Here is a 17,979-nt window from a genome sequence, read left to right as displayed (position 1 = left end):
TTTTAAAAAACTTTTAAGTTCAGGGTAAATGTGCAGGTTTGTTGTGTTGGGTGTTTGTTTTACAGATTAGTTCATCACCCAGGTATTAAGCCTGGCACGCATTCGTCATTTTTCCTGACCTTCTCCCTCCTCCCACCCTCTTCCATCGGAGAGGCCCCAGTGCTGTGTGGTTCCCCTCTGTATGTCCATGTGTTCTCATGATAAAGAATTGGTCTTCTCTATAATTATAATAGTTTATACATGGATAGGCCTTGGTGTCAGGGATAAGCTTCTGTGAGGAATAAAGAAATTTAACGAATGTAATTTTTCCACTCATTTGCGCTCATGTAGCAACACATATTGATTACCAATTATATAAATGCACCGTTATTTTGAAGAATAGGTAGCTTGGTCTGTTCTGATGCCTGTCTCCGAGCACATATTCTAGAAATGAGCAATTCTCAATTACCCATTACTGATAGTCTGTGTTGGCGCCTCTTCCAGTATGATTATCATCTCTCTTACAGTGTATGGTGGCACACTAAAAGCTACTAGGCAGTGTCTGATTCTTGTTCCTTCCCACCTTACTAGCCCCTACATGTTTTTTCCCATGTAGTCGTGTCTTAATAATCCTTCAGAAACTGATATTCACTGATTTTGTATCTTTGAAAGGTGAAGTCTGTTCCTGAACTATGTAGTGCTACTGGAATCACTGAGACAGGGCAATCATTTTTTGTTGGGAATGCTTGAGCTACAGGTACAGAAAACTGTAACACATGAGGCATTTTTCCTGCTCCGGACAGCAAACTGCTAGAACACCAGTGTAGGTGCCATGGCCTCCACTGTGGTCCCACTGATCTCATATTGCCTGTGTGTGCACATCAGCACTTTTCGTTTTTTGTTGTTGTTGTTGTTGTTTTTGTCTGAGGCGGAGTCTCACTCTGTGGCCCAGGCTGGACTGCAATGGTGCAATCTCAGCTCACTGCAACCCCAGCCTCCTGGGTTCAAGCAATTCTTCTGCCTCAGCCTCCCAAGTAGCTGGGATTACAGGCACCTGCCACCATACCCAGCTAATTTTTTGTGTCTATTTTTGGTAGTGATGGGGTTTCACTATGTTGGCCAGGCTGGTCTTGAACTCCTCATCTCAGATGATCCACCAGCCTCAGCCTCCCAACAAGCTGGGATTACAAGTGTGAGCCACGATGTCTGGCCCAGTTCTAATGTTAACAGAAACCTTCTTCACTAGGTGTAGCCTTCTCAATTTTACAAGTGAAGAAGGTGAGGGCCAGACACCGTGGCTCATGCCTGTAATCCCGACATTTTTGGAGGCTGAGGTGGGCAAATCACTTGAGGCTAAGAGTTGGGCAACATGGCAAAATCCCATCTCTACTAAAAATACAAAAATTAGCCAGGGGTGGTGGTGCAGACTTGTAATTCCAGCTACTTGGGAGGCTGAGGCATGAGAATCGCTTGAGCCTAGGAGGCAGAGGTTGCAGTGAGCCGAGATATTACCACTGTACTCCAGCCTGGGCATCACAGTGAGATGCTGTCTCAAAAATGAAAGAGGAAAAAAAAAGAAAGAAAGAAGAAGAAAGAGAAAGAAAGAAGAAAAGAAAGAAGAAAGTGAAACTCAGAGGATTCAAATAGATTTTTAAAGAGCACATAAATAGTATGAAATAAAACTAAATTTGATTTTCACTGCAGTATACCACTTTTTTATATTGTAACATTGCTTATGAAACTGCATTTACCTATACAACTGTCTGCTTCCTTGCTTATCCACCAGGATGCTATTACGTGAATTTATGCCAAATAATTATCTGTGACTGAAATACAAGATTTGCTTTCCAGTGTTGCTATTTCTATGTATACTTCATGATGAGTGCTTTGGGGGTTACTTAGGACCTCTGGCATTCAATGTTGAATGACAGATGATGAACAATAGCACTTTGATACGATGATGCAACAAAATAGCACTGGAGGAAATAGCATCCAGACAGAGTCACTGGGTTGGGAAAGTCATTTTTACTGTGCACAAGTTCAGAGGGAGGTTACTCTACATTGCTGCTCTTTATAGATGATACTTTTGTTCCATGTCGATCATAAAATGAAGTTTACACATGATTTAGGAAAAATGATTTATTTTTATAATGCATTATAGGATATAAAAAATATCTTCCAATGAATGGTCATTTGATCCTCACACGCTGTAAGGTGGAGAGAAGGTCTTATAATACATACGTTTACAGATGAGGAAACACAAAACTATGGGGTTAATATGAATAAGTATCAACTTCCTTCAGCAGTACGTACTATGTTGAATATTAACGTGGTTATATTACACATTGGTGAAGAGTGTTGGTTGATCTTGGGGTTGGTGAAGTTGACTTCAAAGCTTGATTCATCATTGTTTATTGTGTAATCTTAAAAAGTTACTAAAACTCTCTTCAGTTTCCTCATCTGTACAATAAATAACAAATATTATTATTATTAATTAGTCATAGAATTGCTAAGATGACCAAGGAAAAAAATTACATGTAAAACACTCAAAATGGTGTTTGTCACGTGACACTCAGTATGTTCGCTAGTCAACCACAACCTTGAAACAATATAGTGGAAGTAAAAAAGCCAGACAAAAATATTCCTGGATATCTAGCAATCTGCCAGTTACTCTTTCTCATGTCTTGTTTCTACAGTTTTGACTCTACTGTATTTCATGCCCATTCAATTCAGCAAACATACCCCTGTCAGAGGCTTCTACTGAAAGTAGAAATCTTAAGTCCCACTCTGCTGAGATCTTAAAATATTCTCCCTTGAATAAAATGTAAATTCCTTTGGATGGTATTCCATGCACTCAGAAATCATGAGGCAAACTCAAACCTACTCTGTCAAATATACTTAGTATTACTCCTCCTGTCTACACTCCAACCAGCTCAATTAAATGATCTTCTGATGCTACATCTGCTGAAATTACTCTAGGTGGAAATTTCTCCCTGCACTATTTGACCATTGTCTCTATCCCTCAAGACCTGCTTAGAAGGCCAGCTATTCACAAAGCCTCTCTTGATCTTCTTAAGAAGATACCTATATTCTCAGGTTTTTGCTACAAGCTTCTTCATGATAAAATAGCATGTCTATTGGATTAACATTTGAATTTATTTTTATCTTCCACGGAAGATGATGGAAGAGGTAACCGGGGTTATGCAATCAGCTTTCCAAGACGGCCAACACAGCACATAATGTTGGGCTTAATTTTCCTTATACAGCTCCTGTAAGCAGCCTGCCTTCTACAAGGCTCTGTAATTGTGTCCCTTCCTAGACTGCCTTCTTCATTTTACCCTCGAAGTACTTAGGAAGAAGCTTGGTAGACAGACTGCGCAAGCTCCAAACAGCCTGGCTCTACTGGTATCGCACTTAGTGGGAAACTGAATAAAGAGTACAAATTTGATAATGTGATATAAAAAGAATGTTTTATTTTAAATAATGTATACATTATGTTTTCTGGTCATTTGTAAGTTTTGTGTCAGTATCTGTGACTATTAAGAGAGGGCACAAAAACAATTTTTCGAAGAGCAAACCACTATAAAATAGCATGCCTCAGAGGTTGGAAAGATGGCAGAAGGTGGGGACAAAAAAGAACATGTGGGCTGCACAGGAGTTATAGATATAAAGGAGTAGTTTTACTACATGATCACACTGTTTCAGGAATAAGGACATTCTGAAAACCAACCCAAGTCAATACACAAGCCAAAGCAGGTGGAGTTTATTTTTCCTACCTCTGAGGAACTAGAGGCATGTTAAGAGAGCATTTACCTCTTTAATAATACACAAGAAAGTACAGAACCAGAGGCTATAAGAAAATGTGAGTTTTTATGAGTGTCTGACATCAGTCACCTATAATTGTTATTTTTATTACCCTGTTTGATTTATTTTGATGATATAATTCAGTTAAATTTGCAGTACAATTCAAACAAGTTTATTAATAAAGTGAATCACAATAATTGTAAATTAACAAAGGGCCTCAGATGTATTTAACAGGATTATTTATAAAAACATTTCTGGCTATTTTAACGATATATTTTTATTTTTCTACTTTATTACACCCTTAAGATGGGCTTGGGAAATATTAATTAAATGCATAGAGATTGATAATTAACTCAAGACCTGTTTCTTTTGTTGGTGAATCTATTTTACAATTTCTTGGCTGGGTCATTTTGTGCTAGACTGCGATCGATAGAAACGAATCCATGGAGGAAAAAGTGCACAAAGAAAAATGGCACCGAAGCTAACTGCCTCAATGCAATTAGACAAAACCCTAACTCACTTTTCAAAGCATATTTATATAGAATTCAGAGAATTTTAAAAATGTTGTTTAACTTCCCTTCAGAGGGAATGTGACATGACTCATTTTCATCACAGAGACACAAATTTCATGAGATGTTATTATTTATTTCACTGACAAAACATCAGTAAATTAATTGCCATCACTTTAATCAAGGTAATAGGAACCAGGGTCATATCTTGTAATTTATTTATTTATTTTTTATTTGGCTGTTATTTTTTTTTGAGACGGAGTCTCGCTCTGTCGCCCAGGCTGGAGCGCAGTGGCACGAAATCGGCTCACTGCAAGCTCCGCCTCCCGGGTTCCCGCCATTCTCCTGCCTCAGCCTCCCGAGTAGCTGGGACTACAGGCGCCGCCACCACGCTCGGCTAATTTTTGTATTTTTTAGCAGAGACGGGGTTTCACCGTGTTAGCCAGGATGGTCTCGCTCTCCTGGATCTCCTGACCTCGTGATCCGCCTGCCTCGGCCTCCCAAAGTCCTGGGATTACAGGAGTGAGCCACCACGCCCGGCCGTTGTAATTTATCATGATACTCTGAGGCTGAGGAAAACCCATTCACGGAATTTTTTTTTAAAGCTATAAAATTTGAGACCCGAATTAAATTCCTAAGGGAAAAATACAGAAAAACAATGATACAGAAGCTTAAGTGAATATTAAAGTTATGCCAATGGTCTAAGTTACTAAACACTGAGGATCATAACTGATTGGAGTCATCAGACTCATGGAAATACTTCTAGAGCAAAAGTAAATGTGAAACAGAAAATCCAGCATCACCACAATGTGATTTGTTCTCCATTAAATGCCCAAAGACACTGATCGCCAATTATGTGGATAGCCACATTTTAGTTACAAAATCAAATTCGAGTTCGTTATGGCAAATCAAACACAACATATGTCTATTTTGCAAGCTAATGCTTAAAATTGATATGTATATAAAAACAGATACAAAAGAAATCAGATTTCCCAATTAGAACCTTGAAATTAGGGAACTGCAATACATTTGGACAGAAGTTCGAAAATTAATATGGGGCTTCATCGCACTGGATGTGATTATATGCGGCCATGGTTTTGAAAAGTGAATTAAAACTTGAAAAAATAAAATGAAAAACAACAGCTTTATCAAATTAACACAGAGGCTAACTTAATACATTATTTGAAATCATCTTCTTAAATCAGTAAAGTACTTGGGTTGGTAATATTTGAATTCACTTTATCAAAAAATATAATCATTTATTAAAATACCATGACTTAAAAGTCTTGAAACATCTCATTCCTTATCTATGTGTGTCACCACCTTTAGAATGTGGGCCAAAGGTTGCATTCAGGTGATAAGATCTGACATAGCTACTAAATAGTTTTTAGTATATTGACAAATCTCCATACTGACTGATCAATAAGCACCACCAGAGCCCTCCAGAGAACATCTCCCAGCTCTGCCGGAGCCCTGCGCTCCCAAGTTTCAGCATCTAGAGTGAACGCCAGGAGAAAAGGAGACCTCCAGCCACTGCCCAGGCATCGTCATTGTCTTCTTTTATGATTAGTCTGTGTCTGTACGTTGTTGAGAAATTTTAGAGTTATCACTGAGGAGGCCTGTTCTTCATTTAAAATATATTTGTTTTCCCATGAAGCTGCTGTGTGTTAAATATACGTGAGCTATCCATTCTTATTATTATACTTCATTTCGTGTTTTTTTTTTTTTTTTTTTTTTTAAGTCTCCACGAGTGGATTTCTGGTGAAAATACCTTTTCAGCAGGGAATCAGCATTCTGTATATTTAGGAGAAAATGGAGGGGACGGACATTCTGGACAGTTACAGAACAAATTAATAATAAAGTGTTCACCTATTTCACTATTTTTGTTGCTGTTACAAATAAAAACATCTTGACAGTTATATCATACTTTTGATATTATCATTCAAAGGGAAAGGAGTCCTCTGAAGATTTTTAAATAGAGAAAACAATAGAAAATATGATTAATCCTTTAAAAAAATCTTTGGTGTATTAACTTTGAATTAAAGGGCAAAAAAGGAACCATGGTAAAAAATAAACCAGTCAAGCCAAATAAAAAGGGTACATTTTATCATAAGCAATGTGTATAAAACTGTAGCATAACAATGGAAAATAATCTTTATTTGTCATGTTCAATACCTTTTCTGTATTCCCTAGTTTATCAAATTCATTGAAGTGATTCTGTAGCTTGACATCTTTTCAAGATAGAGTGTTTATAATGGCTATGATAACTCTCTGACTTTTCTATTATAAAATTTTATTTTATTTTCTATTTATTTATTTTTTAACATATATGACATTGAATTCCTAGTAGGGAAGTATAACAGTAATTCATCTATTTAGTTTGCAAAGCCTGCTTGAATTGCAAAGTCCAAATTTTAGTAGGCCAGACTGCTCTGCCAGTGGAAGGACAGTGTTCTTTCAACCTGGAGAATTCAGTAGTTTTGAAAATGTTGGGAAGCATATATACTGATAGTAACTCTTATTTTAAAAATTTATTTTGTCAGATTACACACTGAATATTTTTTAAAAAGCCACTCACCAAATCAAACTTTACAGAGTGTGTATATAACTTAATAACAATAAAATATATTTTGGGATTTTACTTTATGTTAAACACATCATAATCACTGAGCTTTCAGGTGTGTTATGTGTGCCTGAGAATAAGAATAATTCATAATGGTGTAGTTTAGTTCATAAAAGGGCTTGTGATTTTAAAGCAGTTTAAAAAAGAGTTCCCTATTCTAAAAGAAGAAAATATTCCCCTAAACTTTTAGAAGCCAAATATTTTGGGAAGTAAACCGCAATACTGAAGGACATCCTGTACGCTAAAACGTGGAAAGAGTTGATATAAAATGTGTATTTATGTAAGTCAGTTTTTTAATCACTCTAATGGAAGAAAACATTTCTCTTAACTCAAATTAGGAAATTATTATACATTTTATATATATTTATATAAAAAGTCGTAAGTAGCAAGCATATGACATAAAGAAATGGAAGAGTAACAACAGTCTTTGACAATGCATGCTTTTTACAATGTGTCTAACAAAAAGGATATTTTCCCAACTCAAATAGCCAGGACTGACATGCAGGGTATTTTCTCAAACTGGCAATTTGGTCATATTGCTGAGTGCTTAATCAAAAACATTTCTACTGTAGAGTATGAGTGGTAAAATACCTGACTTCAAAAAGGATTTCTGAAACTCAGTACTTTCTTTGATATAAAACAAAAAGGACATCAGGGGTATATAGGAAAGACCAAAAAATGAAATTTTTTATTGCAATCTAGTAATTTTACTTGTTACTTTTTCCTGTTATTTAATCAGAACATAATAATAGGTGTGTATAGTCCATAACCTCTAGCTGGTGATTCCATGGTCCACACTGTCACTTTTCACTGTAGCATGTTCAAAATCATTCAGGAACGCACTATTCTCAAGCAGTCTATATAATGAAAACAATGTACATGTAACACAAAGTTCATCTAAATTCGTGTTCTTTTTCCACATATCACACAATGTACAATTATATAACAAAGACATATAACAACATAGAAACAAAAGTGAAACTGACAATAAAAATAAAGTTGGGACAGTCTTAATCGGGAACTAATTTCTTCTTCAAGTTTCCAGTTAATCTCAAAATGTATTTAAAAACTAAGGAGCACTTGGTGGCCAGCAACCAAATTACGAAATGAACATATCATTGTGCAGCGGGGATGTCTTGCCGAAGGAATAACAAATGTCTGTAATTCTTAAGTTTGGATAAAGGCAGTGGAATGAATTTAGAAATATGTCCACTTTTCACAATTCACTACAGAATTTTCTTTTCAGTCCCCATGTTTGTATAAATAGTTCTTCTCTGAAAATAAAAAACAATTAAAACATTTTCTCCCAATGAAAAATGCATACAAATACACCAATTTATTAATGTAATATAGAGCATGGAAATGCATTCACCTAGTTCAAGAATAGTTGATAGGCTTGAGGAGTTTAGAAGAGATTAGCTGTCAAGCAAATTCAATTGGAGACAAATTAGGCTAATATAGATATAGACAATCAAGAGCAAAAACTAAAGCCATTGTGATACCCGATGACAAAATCGATGTACACAAGGACAACTGGGATTAATGAAACCTTTTGCATTCAAATTTTATAGTATAAAATTTGACACGGCATGCTACATCTAATTTTGATGAGATGAGCTACATATTCATGCAAAAGTAAGAGTTTATAAATTGTGTAAGTACCAAAAATATTTAGTGTATGAATTTTGAGTAGAATGTTGCCAAATTACATAAAGTAGTTACCAGTTTTAAATATTAACTTCAGCTACACTGAGACTGAATATTCTATTTTCTTAGTTTGAAAACCTTGGGTTTTTTCTAGTATTTCTTTGGAGAAAGTTCATTAATTTTATTATCTGTACCTTAAAACATGTAAAATTTAGATGATTAATTCGATGTCCTTCTAAATTACATTTTAGCACAATTCTTGATGGTAAGAATACTAAGATTTGTTTTAAAGGGACGTATCCTGAGAATCATCTCTCCTATAAACACTGAACCCATCGTATTTCTAATCATGAAATGTCATGAAACACATATCTCAAGAAATAATGGATAAATGGCACATTCCCTAAAAAACTACAAGACAGTTGCAACAAAACAGAATACGACAAAGTAGGAAAAGGAACCAAGGGCATCTGCTTACCTTGAATTTTCTTTTTAGACCCTAGTTGTGTTGTATTCAGATTCATGTTTGCTTAGAGACCCAATGAGGCAGAACCTGGAATGTTATGGCTATTTCATTCAACAAAGTACTATTTGCACAAAAAATATATGTATACAAATATTTACTCAAAAGCATTTTTAAAATTCAGAAAACTGTGGAAATAGACTTATGTCAGCATGCAAAACATATCAAACCAACTAAAGTATTTTAGGTTTTGAGAATGTATCATGAATGGAGAAAGTATGTCACAATTTATAAAATAAATGGAATGCTAGTAAACATGCAAAACGAAGTGTAAGTTGACAAGATTTCAGAATTTAAAATAATTTTTCCTAAATTTAAATATTTTTCTCAAAAATTTTACTCATTTTAAGGCTAATAATACAACACAGATAATATTGTATTTATAGTTAAAGGAAAATAAATCAAATGTTTCTACTGTTTCTAACAACATTTAAGTGTAAATGATGAATACACTGCACTATCCTATGCAATTTCTAATATAAACATTATGTAATATGTGAAAGACAAGTATTTTTGTGTTCCTACCAAAAATAAATACATTATATTGAAAAATATGTTATTTCAGGATTAAAATTGTTCATCAAGATGGGTGAGCCATCTTGGTAAGGCAATCGTTTTCAAATATCATTTCGTATCAAAATATATAAATATTGATGGGAGCAATGGTCACATGGAAGCAAGTTTGCATTATAAATCTATTATACATTAAAAGCCATAATTTTATAAAATAAATATGTGTATATGTTTAGAAATAAATAACGTATCTTTGGTCTCTGTGTGCATGTGTGTTCACATATATACATATCCTGCACATGTATGAGGTTTAGGAAGAATACGGATAGCAGTGAAAAGGAAAAAGAAGAGGGAAACTATTGGAAAACTAGGGTTTAAATCATTAATTAAAGGGAAACTGAAATATGAAGACAAAATAGAAGACAATACTCTGGAAGTATTTCAGTCCTCAGGTTATAGTTGTCATCAAAAAATCTATTGATACTGACCGCTGGACGGCTTTATCGTGTCTGGACAGCCTGTGACTGGTGGTCGGCACCTCTTCGATTTCGTCTATGTCACAGGCATCTGCAGCATCTTGCGAGTAGTTGTGTTTCATGACAAGGATATTTCTTCTGTTCATGGGTGGGATGAGGGGTTTTCCTGGCTGCGTGGGCATCTCTGTCAAGATAGAAGCATCTCTTGTGCTGAGGTTACTGCGGCTGCCTTTAGTGCTGGACAGCTGTGATCCACAGTGATGGTCATGAATGCATTTGGAAGATGACCTCCGCAGTTTATGGTAATTTTCAAAGTCATCTGCCACATCTGCAAAGTCAGCTGTAGCTCCTGTCCCTCTGAGAGTGCATAACTCATAATGAGGAGGTTCAAATACCTCCTGGAAAACTGTCTGGTCAAAGTCTGATTTCCTTTGGACATACTTTTTACGAGGCTGTTTGATCTGTACGATGACAGAGATGATAATGAGGATGATCACAATGCAGGAAGTGACGCCAATGACAGTCCCACTGGTGTTAGTCAGCTGGTCCAGCAGGCTAGTTTTCCTCTTCTCTACGGGTTGGAGAGAGTGAAAACAACAAACGGACAAAACGAGAAGCAACACGGCAAACATTAGTATTATAGTCAAAATGTGCATTAAAACTTAAAGCAGGCTGAGCACAGAATTTTTACAGGCTTGTAGTAGCTTAAGAAAATATTTAAAAATAAATACAAGGTCTCGTTTTTCACAAGAAAACCACTGAGCAGCCTTAAAAATAGCCCTCCCTCCCCATTGCCCAGCATCTCAGCTTAAAATACACACACACAGACACTAATACAAACACACATACAGACACTAACACAAACACACACACTCTCTATCCTCTACTATTCTATCTGTCTGTCTATCTATCTATCTATCTATCTATCTATCTATCTATCTATCTATCTTAGCTTAGGAAAATATTTAAAAATAAATACAAGGTCTCGTTTTTCACAAGAAAACTACTGAGCAGCCTTAAAAATGGCCCTCACTCCCCATTGCCCAGCATCTCAGCTTAAAATACACACACACAGACACTAATACAAACACACACACAGACACTAATACAAACACACACACAGACACTAACACAAACACACACACACTCTCTATCCTCTACTACTCTATCTATCTATCTATCTATCTATCTATCTATCTATCTATCATAGCTTAGGAAAGTATTTAAAAATAAATACAAGGTCTCATTTTTCACAAAAAATACACTGACCAGTCTTAAAAACAGCCCCCCTCCCCATTGTCCAGCATCTTAGCTTAAAACACACACACACACACACACACACACACACACACACCCCTATCTATAAAGTAACGATAATATTCTGATACCACAGAAAAATTCAATTCAATCCGAAGACACACACGTATGGAATGATGGCATGGACTCTTTCCCAAACGAAATAATCACAACTGTTAGAAAATTATTTTAAAAACTCAACCAATCAAAGCCTGGTTTAATGAAACTCCAGAAATTGTCCTAATGGTGTACATCAAGTGGAGAGGTATTTACATAAACCAGTCTACTAAGTGTCCTTAGGAGCAGTGACAGTCTGTGGCATTTGAGCCATGACTTGCTTCCTTCACTCTTGATTCACCATGATGGGAGCCCTCCTCAGGGAGGTGTGGACAAGAACGCAGGGCACCCTCTTCCGCAGCTCCCAGTTAAGTGAGTTATGGCATCTCCTTAGGAGGGGAAAGCTACCAGCATTTCTCAACCAGGTCCACGCTGGACATGCTTCTTTTCTGGCCTGAGTGGCTGAGATGTCTGGGGCTCCCGAGGTTCCTCCTCTGAGCCTCAACTTGGAGGTCAGGAGCTCAACACAAGGTGTTTCCAGTGGAGAATGCCAGGCCTGGATCATGCTTACCCAAGTTGGCTGACACAGGAGAGCTGCCTGGAGTGGCAAGTTGACAACACCACATGTTAGCAACCTCATCCAAGTACTCTGTGCATAAACAGACCTGCGCCACTGTTCCTGCCCCCATCCAGAGCACTGGTGGAGAAGTTGTGCCCAGAAAGAGAGCAAGGCTACAAGCACAGAAAGGATTATAGCTTCCCCTAAATAAAGTTAGTTTATTTGAAATGGTGTGTGGAGAAACTCAAGCCTAACGATAATTTCAAAAACTATGGAGATTTTGTGATATGCACAGGCTTCTAGACATTCTAAGGTTTGTCTTATTGCTCTAAAGACACTAACTGCCTGTTCGTGTTTTAAAAGGGCCTGGTTGATACTTGGATGGGAGACCACCTGGGAATATCGGGTGCTTTATGCACTTACAAGGCAATATGCAATTAAGTACGCAATTAAGAGACCGTTAGTGTCTTAAGAGCAATAAGATGAACCTTGGGACATCTAGAAGTTGAACAGAACAAGCTAAGAAAGTAACAGCAAACGAGAGTCCTCCTGGGTTATAACAACTCACAAAAGCTAGACTCAAGGACTACTTTTGCAATTAATTAAATTTAATTGACCAGACTGTTGAACAGTTTATGATCTTGGGCATTGTCAAAAGCAGCAGAACAATCAGTCGACAATCGGTGGAGACTAACAACTGGCTGCAATACAAACAGAGGTGATAGCTAAATAGAACAGGAAATGAGAGAGGCACAGAGAGCCCTGCTAAAACCGTGCTGCCCAAGGCTGCTGGTGCGAAGCCCAAGGCAGTGGCCTCTGTGGGGCAGCATCAGAGGCTTCACTAAAATGGTCTGGCCAAGTCTCCATTTAGAAACAAACAAGAAAACTACAAGTCCTGGGAGGAAGGAGTTAGTATTCAGAGATGTTACTAACATGTGATTTTCAACACAATGGTGTAAGGCATGTAAAGAAACAGTAAAGCGAAGTGTATATATAGGAAAAAAGAAAAAGCAGGCAACAAAAGGACCCTTTGGGGAGCCAGATATCAGAGTTGACAAAGATTTCAATGCAGCTATAATCAATGTGTCTAAGGAACTAAAGCAAACTAAGATTGAAGAAGCTCAAGAAAATGAGGACAATGCTCATCAAATAGAGAATATTAATAAAGACATATAAATCATACAAAAAGGGAAGGTCTGGAATTGAACAGTGCAATTACTAACATGATAATTTCCTGAAGCCTCAACAGTACATTTCAGCTGCAAAAAGAAAGTATCAGCTAACTTTATAAAGACAGAGGCATGAGAATAGTGCAATAGGAATATGAGTTTCAAAACAAGAAGGCAGAAAAATAACAGCCTCAGGAGAAAAAAAAAAAGTGTGGCAAATCAACAAGCACACTAACATAATGTAATGGGTGTATAAGAAACAAAAGAGAGATGGAAAGTAACAGGAAAAAGAACAACAACAAAAAACCTAGAGGAGTTAAAACTTTCCAAACTTAATTAGAAAACCCACATCCAAGTTCAACAAACTCCAAGTAGGATAAATGCAGAGATCCACGCAAAGACATATGACAATGAAAACATTAAAAAAATAAATAAAACATCTTGAAAGCAACAGAGAAAGAAAACCTCATCATAGAAAGGAGCCTCCATCAAATTAACAGCTGAGTCATCATCAGTGGAGGCCAGAAGGCAACATGATGACACATGCAGTGCTGCAAGCAAAAGCAACACAAAACAAAACCAAACAACAACAACAACAAAACCTCAACAGAAACCTGTCAACCAAAAACCCATTATCCAGCAAACCTACCTTCACAAATGAAAGACATTGTGAGACCGGCAAAAATGAAGATAATTCAATGATAAAAGAGCTTCCTTAAAATAAATATTCAAGAGAGTTCATGTTGAAAACAAGTGAGTTCAGACCATAACTCAAATCCACATGAAAAAATTGAACAGATAATAAACAGGCAAGTAAATAAGGTCTATAACAGTGATTATGTAAATAACTGCAAAGGACAGTAGAGTGGCATCTTTCTTCTGCAGTCTTCACTTAACTTTTTTAAAAAGCAATGTTCTATGTATATAATCGTAATGTTGAACTATAACTTACATAAATGCAATATATTTGGTGACAATACAGTGTAAAACAGGTGGGAGCTAAAATGTTATTGGGTAAGGAAATGACACCAAGGTAACGCAAATCTAGAAAAACAAATGAAGAGAACCAGAAATAGTAAATCAGAAGGATTATATAAAAAGTTGGCCGGGCGCGGTGGCTCAAGCCTGTAATCCCAGCACTTTGGGAGGCCGAGTCGGGCGGATCACGAGGTCAGGAGATCGAGACCATCCTGGCTAATACGGTGAAACCCCGTCTCTACTAAAAATACAAAAAACTAGCCGGGCGAGGTGGCGGGCGCCTGTAGTCCCAGCTACTCCGGAGGCTGAGGCAGGAGAATGGCGTAAACCCGGGAGGCGGAGCTTGCAGTGAGCTGAGATCCGGCCACTGCAGTCCAGCCCGGGCTACAGAGCAAGACTCCGTCTCAAAAAAAAAAAAAAAAAAAAAAAAAAAAAAAAAAAAAAAAAAAGTTACACTAATATACTTGCTGTCCTTTCTTCTCCCAACCACTTTAAAAGACATACAGTTATATAAAGTAGTAATTAGTGCAATGTATTGTTGGGTTTGTAATGTTTAAAATGTAATATGTACAAATATAATTAGAACATTTAAAAATGTAATATGTACAAATATAATTGGAAAAGGGAAGAGAGAATATAGGAAGAATGTTTCTATGTCTCACTATAATTTAGTATAATCTAAAATACATTCTGAGAAGCTAAGTTGTATGTTTTAAGTCCTAAAGCAACTAAGAAAGTACGAAAATGCATTAAAAACTCTAAAATAATTAAAATGTTGCACTAGAATATACTAACTTAATGCAGAAGAAAGCAATAAAAGGAAAAGAAAAAAATAAATGAGATATTTAGAAGCAAAAAGTATAATGAAATACATGAAGTCCAACTATATCAATGACAGTACTAAATGTGAATGGATTAAACAACCCAATGAAAAGGCAAAGATTCTCAGACTGGATAAAAAATAAGATACAAATATAGACTGTCTACAAAAGAAACACTTTATATTCAAACATGCAGACAGACTGAAAGTAAAAACGTGGAAAAGAAGAATGGAAACCAAACCATAAGAAAGATGTAGTGGCTATACTACTGTCAGACAAAATATAACTCAAGACAAAAAACTGTACTAAACTCTAGAAGATTGTTTTGTAGTGATAAAAGGATCATGAGGAAGATATAACAATTACACACATACATGAGGTTAGCAACCAAGCTTCAAATTACATGAGAGAAAAATTTTACAGAAGTGAAGAGAGAAGTAGACAATTCAACTATGATAGCTGAAGAATTTAACACCGACTTTCAATAATGGACAAAACACAGCAGAAAATCAAAGGCAAACAGAAGACTTGAACAATGTGGTAAGCCTACCAGACATAACAGGCATCTACACATTTCACTCAACAACAGCAAATAGATACTCTTTTCAAGGGCACATGGGACAAACTTTAGGCTACATGACATTCTTGCTATGGGCGTAACCTCCATAAATTAGAAATGACTGCAATTATAAAAAGTTTTTCTCCTATCACAAGAGATTGAATTAAAGGTTAAACGAATCATTTTTCTTTCTGAAAAAAATAAATATGGACTTTCATAATGCACATCCATTCACATGTGTTGATTGCCATCTCATGTGAAATATTTCTTACATACATGGGACCACATTTACATAGGCCAAACAAAGCAAGCCAATGGTGACTACGAATTATTAACAAGTCTGCAGTAAGATCATGTAGAAAGTAAATTTCTGGCCGGGCGTGGTGGCTCATGCCTGTAATCTCAACACTTTGGAAGGCTGAGGCGGGTGGATCACGAGGTCAGGAGATCGAGACCATCCTGGCTAACACGGTGAAACCACGTCTCTACCAAAAATGCAAAAAATTAGCCGGGCATGGTGGTGGGCACCTGTAGTCCCAGCTACTCGGGAGGCTGAGGCAGGAGAATGGCATGAACCCGGGAGGCGGAGCTTGCAGTGAGCCAAGATGACGCCACTGCACTCCAGCCTGGGCAACAGAGTGAGACTCCGTCAAAAAAATAAATAAATAAATAAATTTCTAATCCATTCAAAAGTAGACAGGAAAGTAATCAACAGCAAAAGTGTTGATAGTGTAACCGCCTTTCCTACTGACTGTATGAAGCAATGAATACTGTGGTATTACTTCTTTACTTCTACGAACAGAAGGCATTTCGTAGATAATACTGGACTTCAAGCATGAAAGAGTTATTTGCCTATCTTCTTTTGTCAATTGTTTAATACTGGATCTCAGTAAAACACTTTATATGGCAGTTTCATCGTTTCATCTTAACTAAAACGTGCAACATCCGTAATCCAGCCAAGGATCCCTGTTTACATAAACAAGCCTTTGTGTATAGACAAGAGAATGAGGCAAGGGCATTGGGAGCTATGTTCATGGGAAAGGAAGAAAAGCATTTTCGTAGCAAAACTGAAGTGAAGTAGCTGGAAATAATTGAAAGTACAAATACTAGTTCAATGTATTTTATCTCTTGAGTATGTACACAAGTCCAATCAAGACAAAACTAGAATGAATGACAGGTGTGGCCACAAGCAGACAGTATCACACATGATAGGAAAGTAGTGTGCTCCCTTGAAAGCTCCCGTTTTCAGAGCTCTGCAGGGTCTAATAAGGTGATGTCTTTAATTAGAATTCCAGTGCTAAAGATAGTCCACTGTGCGCTAATGAATAACGAAACATCTGGACACAGTATGAATAGGCTAAGAAAAATGCTTACAAATCGATTATAAGACATGCAGTGCTCACAAAAGGCACTATATACTCTTATTTTAAAGACTGTCTGACTGATATATATAAAAACTTCTACCTCACTCCACAGGGAGGAAATTTTTTCAGATTTCAGGGACTAATCATTACCTTTACAGTGATTTTCATCCCAAGGATACACACAGTTCTGGAGTCCATTGCAGACCAAAGTGTTATTAATACACATGTTACTATGGCAGAAGAATGTATTGCCTTCACAAGGAGCTAAAAACAAGACGAACAAGACAAAGGAAGAAAGTTATAACTGATATTCAGTGGTAAATCACTCATATTACAAATCTAAAAATAAAAAGATTAGAATAATTTACCACAAACTGAGATAAATGATCTGTCATGAGATGTTCAGAAATGGTGCCATAATGTTAATTATTTCTTGTGTTACTAACAGTGCTGGTATTCCTCTAGAGAGGCTCAGCTTATAAAAACGCCATAGGGTATTTTCCGTCATTAAAATGAAATACATTATCCATATATTTTTAAGTAGGCATATTTATTTAGCAAACCTGAAGCATCTACCATGTGCATAAATTATACTTCATACTAAATTAAGAATGTATAAATCTAGTTTTACTGTGCAAAAACACCTAATAGAAATTTTAAAAGAATTTTGAAAAATATATACTTACCAAGTACTAATGAATAAAATATACTAAAGCAAACCCTGTAACATTACTTAAGAATATGAAAAAAACAAAATGCCATGGAAATTCAGAATCATGAAAAAATTAATCCTGAACACCACAAAAAATATATTATGCTTATTACATAATATACATGGTGATAAAATTAGCTTACTATGCATGTATTTTATACATTCTAGTGATTTGATATACAATGATCATTACCTCCAGATTACAATGCACATTGAAGGGACTGGGAGGTAAAATATGAACTTCAAGCAAGTACAAAATACGGCTAAATAATGATGAGGAAACATGAGTTTAATATAGCAATGTAAAATGTTAGATATGATTTCAACATGAGGAAAAGTACATTTATTTCATTATTAGAGTGACAGAATATTTTAAGTGTGCTGTCTTTA

The 17,979-nt window shown here is 36.3% G+C and overlaps 1 protein-coding gene across 8 annotated transcripts in view; it reads right to left on the bottom strand.

The window, feature by feature from the left end:
• Positions 1 to 807: 807 nt before the first annotated feature.
• The window catches only part of NETO1 (neuropilin and tolloid like 1), a 127,975-nt gene continuing 110,803 nt past the window's right edge, over positions 808 to 17,979 (bottom strand). For 3 of the 8 annotated variants that reach the window (XM_073006238.1, XM_008013789.3, XM_008013792.3), the window contains 4 exons: positions 17,028 to 17,141; positions 10,087 to 10,645; positions 9,041 to 9,115; positions 3,942 to 8,189 (listed from right to left, as the gene is read on the bottom strand). In XM_073006238.1, the coding sequence (XP_072862339.1) occupies positions 9,055 to 9,115; positions 10,087 to 10,645; positions 17,028 to 17,141 (734 nt within the window). In that variant the 3' untranslated portion in view covers positions 3,942 to 8,189; positions 9,041 to 9,054. Of the gene's footprint in view, positions 2,440 to 3,941; positions 8,190 to 8,287; positions 8,335 to 9,040; positions 9,116 to 10,086; positions 10,646 to 17,027; positions 17,142 to 17,979 lie in introns of those variants that run through there. The other 5 variants (XR_501412.3, XM_008013793.3, XM_008013790.3 and 2 more) reach the window with 5 other exon arrangements.

This window comes from Chlorocebus sabaeus, chromosome 18 (genome assembly GCF_047675955.1).
Source record: "Chlorocebus sabaeus isolate Y175 chromosome 18, mChlSab1.0.hap1, whole genome shotgun sequence".
Classification (NCBI taxonomy): Eukaryota; Metazoa; Chordata; class Mammalia; order Primates; family Cercopithecidae; genus Chlorocebus; species Chlorocebus sabaeus.
This window is presented reverse-complemented; position numbering and strand designations above follow the sequence as displayed.